At 38.2% G+C, this 5,968-nt stretch overlaps 2 protein-coding genes and 1 long non-coding RNA gene across 3 annotated transcripts; 1 reads left to right on the top strand and 2 right to left on the bottom strand.

The window, feature by feature from the left end:
• Nucleotides 1-274: 274 nt before the first annotated feature.
• On the bottom strand, nucleotides 275-1,250 carry LOC118741308 (zinc finger BED domain-containing protein 1-like). The gene is made up of 2 exons (XM_036473243.1): nucleotides 528-1,250; nucleotides 275-493 (listed from the first exon to the last, which is right to left on the bottom strand). The coding sequence occupies exons 1-2, from the start codon at nucleotides 955-957 to the stop codon at nucleotides 408-410; spliced, it is 516 nt and encodes a 171-aa protein (XP_036329136.1). The 5' UTR covers nucleotides 958-1,250; the 3' UTR covers nucleotides 275-407.
• Nucleotides 1,251-1,718: 468 nt separating this feature from the next.
• LOC118741311 lies at nucleotides 1,719-3,623 on the top strand. The gene is made up of 3 exons (XR_004993270.1): nucleotides 1,719-2,381; nucleotides 2,453-2,593; nucleotides 2,660-3,623. It is a non-coding gene; the product is annotated as an uncharacterized LOC118741311 (long non-coding RNA).
• Nucleotides 3,624-3,637: 14 nt separating this feature from the next.
• LOC118742104 (52 kDa repressor of the inhibitor of the protein kinase-like) lies at nucleotides 3,638-4,694 on the bottom strand. The gene is made up of 4 exons (XM_036474067.1): nucleotides 4,420-4,694; nucleotides 4,242-4,370; nucleotides 4,061-4,184; nucleotides 3,638-3,992 (listed from the first exon to the last, which is right to left on the bottom strand). The coding sequence occupies exons 1-4, from the start codon at nucleotides 4,622-4,624 to the stop codon at nucleotides 3,638-3,640; spliced, it is 813 nt and encodes a 270-aa protein (XP_036329960.1). The 5' UTR covers nucleotides 4,625-4,694.
• Between the last annotated feature and the right edge of the window lie 1,274 nt (nucleotides 4,695-5,968).

Raw genomic sequence — 5,968 nt, 5'->3', positions numbered from 1 at the left:
TGTGGAAATAAGCAACTCTGTATTTGTCTTAATAAATTCGAATCGCCGCGATAAAGACGTTTTTAAATTTACCTTTAGCATCGCAATTTCAGCACCGTCGTTATCATTAGATTCGAGCTTAATTTGAATCATGGAAATTAAAGGTATTATGACAGATGCACACGTAGACTCATAAGACAGATCAAGAGTTGCTTGGTAAAACGGCTTTAATACTGATATTACATTAGATATATCCGCCCATTCACTAACAGACAATATTTCTATAGAACCACGATCTGCTATATATAAATTAATGGCAGCCTTCTGCTCGTATAATCTACTTAACATCAAATATGTACTATTCCATCTGCAAACAACATCTTGTATTAGTGAATGATTAGGCAAACCAAGCGTTTCTTGGCATTTTTTTAAGTAGCGACATGCCTGCTCACTTCTCTTAAAATGTCCCACAATTTTTCGGCATTTGTGTGATATATCTTGAATATTTTTCCGGTTATAAATTGCGTCCTGAATCACAAGTTGCAAATTATGTGCCGTACACCCAAACCATTTAATATTACCCAACTTCATTGCTGCTCTCATATTTGCAGCATTGTCAGTTACCGCCAAATGAATTTTTGACCGAATGTTGTATTCTTCTATAACTTTGTTTAAATCAGCAAAAATATTTTGAGCGGTATGATCAGTTTCCAGAACGCTAGCTGCCAAAATAACTTTTAGCCTACGAGGCCCTTCTAAGAAATGTGCTGTAAAACTGAGCAAGGAGCATGATTTGGTGGAGTTGCTCCAGATATCAGTTGTGAAACTGATCCATTCCGCATTTGCTATGAGATAAGTAACTTTGTGCTTTATCTTATCGTAGGTTGCTGGCATCAACGTAGTCCGGAAAAACTTTTCGCTCTTTTTGCGATATCTGCTATCGCCGCTTGGATCACAAATGTTAAATGTTAAACGCATTACCTTCAACTATATTGTAGGGCAGCATATCGACAATAATTAAATCCATTATGGATTTGTCGATTCGCAAGGTCACTGGATGATCGTCTGGGTAACAATATCCACTTTTCCTCTGGAGTAAGCTCGGCAGCGTTTCTTGGAGTGTGCTGGAAGTTGGATCCGTCTTTTTTTGCTTTTTCACTCCTGCTAAAAATTCATCCTGCTCTTTAAGGTAAATTTTCCACTCATTTTTGTGAGCTGTCTGCAAATGTTTTTTGATGTTGGCTGTTGTTTGTCGCCTCTTATTTACGTTACCAAGATATATTGCCTTTGAACATATTTCACACTTTGCTGTGCTCGAATTTCTTTGGATAAACTTCCAAATAAGGTTTGCCTGAGCCATTATTCCTAAAAACATAAAAGTTTGTAAGATTTAACTGATAATAAATTGCACTTACTTACCAGGAATTACAAAAAGCGCGAATTTGTGGCCAATTTCTATTGAAAAATCAAACGTCAACATATATGTACATACGAAAAACAAAAGAGAATAATCAGAACAAAATGTGAGAAAGAAACACAACTTTTACAGGACAATTCAAATGAAAAATTTTTGAGACAAGATAAAGGGTATTCAACTGAAATAAAGTATAAAGTCCATATGAAAAGCAATTTCAAATAATCGGAAAAGAATCGGCAAAAAAGTGCCGATGCCGATGCCGATGCCCAAGAATGATAGAATACAAGATTGCGCCGTCCTGGCCATTGACATTTGTGTACCACTAGTAAACAAAGAATAGAGACAAAAGTAGAACGAGTTCAAACTGTCAAAACAGTTCACTTTACAGCGAAAGTGGTGTTTTAATTTTGATCAATGCGAGAATATTGCGTTTTTCATCTAATCTATTGGAGAATAGTGAACGTTTTAGTGCACTCCATGCTTTGCAATTAAGGCTGCTGCAGCAAACGTTTTAGTGTACTCCATTGCTTTGCAATTAAGGCTGGTGCAGCAAACTAAGGCTGGTGCAGCAAACTGCGCCAGCATCTGAGTGGGATTGATTAGTTAACTTGCTAAAGGAGGCTGCTTGGAGCAGAACCGATATGATTGTGATAAAATGCTGTAAATATAATAATAAAAAAACATTTCGGCTTTGGCACGCCCTGTATACACAAAATGCAGCGATTCGTCGCAGCGTTACATTTGCATCTACGCATAACGAGATGGGGCACCATGGCACACTTCATGGAAGGACAACAGCGCGAATCGGAGCCATGCAGTGTGCATGAGTGCAGTACTACCAACAGCTGTTCCTGCAAATCGTGAATATCGTGAAGCATCTGGAACGCAACTATTATTTCGTACCTTGGTCGTTTACGCAACATACCTGAAGAGCTGGAACAAAGATATAAATCACAGGGATTGATCCGGCCCAATAAATATGCAGGTTAATTGGTGATAATTGAAAACGCAATTTCTATAATTATGTATTTATATTATACACATTTGTAAATATAGGGAAAACTTTTGCTTTTTGTCGCAGGCGAATCGAGAAAATCTACTTTCCTCAAAGAGATGCGTATAATACGTGGCATTATTTATGAACTCGAACTTATTCCAGAATACAGTGAGAAGTGATATATCAAAATGTATTACGAGGTAAGCTTTAAATCATTTTTTCCAATAAGATCTGTAAAAGAACTAATCAGGAATCTTTGTTTGAAGGAAAGCACGTATTGATTGATGCTCGTCAAAAACTGGGAATCCCATAGGGAAACACCGAACAAGAAACAATGCGAAATAGGCGAAATTAATTGAATGTAGTAAAGTGGAAATCGACAATTTCATACAGTGGGCTCCATATATTCGTAGACTATGGCAAGATCCTTTTGTAGTTTTCTACTTCAATATTGACATAACTCCAAAACCAAACGCTCGAAAAAACTGTTTTTAAGTTTTGAATTTTACCTTAATTTAGAAAGGCCCCTATCGTCGCTGAAATATAAAAAAGCCATAACTAACTATAATTTATATTGCATAAACGATGAAACGCATCATAATCAATCGAAAAGCGAGTTTTGCATATTGAGTTAGTTACGGCATTTTGTATTTTAACGACGATGTGAGATATGGCCCTTCTATGTTAAGGTAACGATATACTCCCATATCAAAAATGAATACTTATTTTGCTCTACTGAGCTAGTGGTAATCAGTGCAGGGGGAGATTCCGTAACCAGTTAGCGACAATTTGCGAATCGCTAACTGGTTATAAGATCTCCCACCAGATATGAAAGTACACAACATAGAAGAGCAGTTAGCATCCATTTCTCTATACTTAACTCGATTTTGTATTATATTGGACATTGAGATTATGACACTATTGAAGTAAATGAGCAATATGTAAACACAAATTTTTTTGTCTTTTTGTTAATTTAATTTGCGGCCCTGAAAAGGGCCTTTTGCACATTTCCATATACATATGCATGTAAACACAAAAATGATGGCCTAATTTAATTTGTACTTTTGAAAGCATAAATAATTGTCTCTTTGTAAATTAATTGGCGGCCCTGAAAAGGGCCTTTGATTCATTCATGTTATTCTCCTGCAAATAAATAAATATGGATATTTTTTTATACAAGATGCCAGATTATTTGTTAAACTCATAGGCTTACGTTGCATCCATGCCTTATAATTTTAGGCGGCTTAAACATTGAGCTTACTTTGCGGGAACTGCGGACGTTGCTTATACAGCAGCCTGTATGCCTTTGGACTGGCAGCATACAATGTAATTGACTGTTCAATATCCTCCTCCGCCCAATTTCGTCGCTTCGACCCAGTCTTCAGTTTGTCTATCTGACCTTTGGTGAATATAGAAGCCAGTTTATCTTCTATATTTCCCATTTCGGCAGCCATTGCATCTAAACTCTTTTTCAACAGCTCTACTGCCCACGCGTGCTTCTTCAGCTGAAGGTCAGACTCCCGCTTTAATGTAGCGATCTCGGTACTCTGCTTAGCGGTTTGCTTTTTGAGGATTGCATTTTCGCGCTTCAATGTCGCTCTGCAAGAAGTAGAAAATATAAGTTATGATTTGATTTGCACATTATGATCTTGAAATTATTAACGTACACTTCCGCTTTTAACATTTCCACTTCTTGAAGATCGCCGTCATAGTAAACCCAGTTACGAATTGGTGATGTCGAAGCATCAAGAGTACCGTCCTTGGGTCGATATTCTGTATTGCTTTCAACCACTGTAACAAACCCCTTAGATTAATAATATAATTTTAAGGGCGTACTATTTTTACTACCTTCGCAACTACCTAGCTCAAGCAGCTCCATATTGTGGTCATCATGCGGTTGAGACTCTGCTACAGGTATAGCACACACAGAAATGGATGGCACCGCATCGCGCCTGAGTAACGGGCGTTTAGCCAATCCTAATCCTTTTATTAGATATCTACGTAATTCAAAGTAAATGCTACTTACCCGCTTTGTACTGCATAACATTTTGATAATCATCGTCGGTAAAGTGCTTCATGCATATGAAGCTGGTATCCAAATTGAATGGCTTTACTTGCCCGCAGAATTCCACCCACTTTCTCGCCACGGCATCGTTGCGAGGAAAGGAAAAAAAGCTGCATTTAGAGGCACTACCTTGACGGCTGTCGCAATTTAATACACGGCACTTCATTTTATCAGTTTTTACACACTACTCAACTGAAAAATCACTAAAAAATTGCAAATTAACACGATTTTAACCGATTTTTCACTAATAATTCAAATTTCTCTATACAACTTATTTGTAAACAAAAGTTTATTTACGAGTTACCACAACTGTCAAAATCGGCAAAACCAAAGTAGCGGTACCTCTGACGGCGCCACCTTTGTTTCGCTGCACCGTGGCCGATGCCGATGCTAAATTTTGTGCCGATACTTGCCGATGCCGATGCCGATGCCGATTAATCGGTCGGACTCTATCAATTTCATATGCTTGCGGGTGTTCTAATTTTGACAGCGCGAATTTCGCTGTGGTGAGTTCGCCGTTCGCCGGCATTGTATTTCAGCTATAACTCTTCAACTACCTAGCAATGCGCAGTTGTACTTTGAATGCTTTCGGATGAGCTTACAGTCTTCTGAATTACTTTGCAAAACATTAGAACCATTGCTGATCTCCGAAGCAATTACTTCGTATGTAACGCCACCTTTACCTTTGGAGAAACAAGTAGCCATATGTGTTTATAAGCTGGCATCATGTGCAGAGTATAGGGTCGTCGGTGATGTTTTCGGTGTTCATAAGAGCACGGTTCATATATATTTTCACCGTGTTGGGAAAGCTCTTATTCAACTCAAAAATGAGTTCATTAAATTCCCCGATTTGGAAAAATGTCTACGCATTGCTAGTGATTTCGAAAAAAGGTCGCATATTCCCAACATTATTGGCGCAATAGACGGTAACAACAATATTAACTAAATAACTTAAATATTGAAACATATCTCCAGGTACACATATTCCGATTCTCCCACCTAGCGAAGGGTATTTGGATTACATAAACCGGAAAGGTTGGCCTTCCATTGTAATGCAGGGCGTAGTCGACAACCAGTACTTGTACGTGCACAAACGAAAAGTATAAAACATATGTACAAATACTTATACAACTTATTTGTCCACAAAGGTTCACCGATGTTAGTGTAAAGCTTCCGGGAAGTACCCACGATGCTACAGCCTTTAAAGAATCTGGCCTCTACCAAAAATCCAGTCAGTTGATTCCCCAATATACTAAAGCATTGAATGGAATGGAGATTCCACTTTTTTTGGTTGGTGATCCAGCTTATCCACTTTTGACATGGTTATTGAAGCCATATACCGGGAGCTTGAGTCCAGAAGAGGAATCTTTCAATTGCCATCTGAGCTCAGCCCGGATAGTAGTGGAGAATGCTTTTGGAAGGCTAAAAGGCAGATGGCGGTGCATTGGAAAACGAATAGATGTAAATCCATCGTTTGTACCGCAAGTGGTTTTAGCATGCACTATTTTAC

Source organism: Rhagoletis pomonella, unplaced genomic scaffold, assembly GCF_013731165.1.
Source record: "Rhagoletis pomonella isolate Grant_MI unplaced genomic scaffold, Rhpom_1.0 Rhpom_scaffold_00006, whole genome shotgun sequence".
Taxonomy (NCBI): Eukaryota; Metazoa; Arthropoda; class Insecta; order Diptera; family Tephritidae; genus Rhagoletis; species Rhagoletis pomonella.
Note: the sequence above shows the minus strand (reverse complement) of the source record. Positions and strands in the feature narration are given on the sequence as shown.

Coding starts and splice junctions, on each gene's coding strand:
- LOC118741308 (XM_036473243.1), bottom strand. CDS start 957: ATGCGTTTAACATTTAACATTTGTGATCCAAGCGGCGATAGCAGATAT. Junction 494..527: donor GTTTGGGTGTACGGCACATA/ATTTGCAACTTG, acceptor CGCAATTTATAA/CCGGAAAAATATTCAAGATA.
- LOC118742104 (XM_036474067.1), bottom strand. CDS start 4,624: ATGAAGTGCCGTGTATTAAATTGCGACAGCCGTCAAGGTAGTGCCTCT. Junction 4,371..4,419: donor TGTTATGCAGTACAAAGCGG/GTAAGTAGCATT, acceptor TAAAAGGATTAG/GATTGGCTAAACGCCCGTTA. Junction 4,185..4,241: donor TGAGCTAGGTAGTTGCGAAG/GTAGTAAAAATA, acceptor GGTTTGTTACAG/TGGTTGAAAGCAATACAGAA.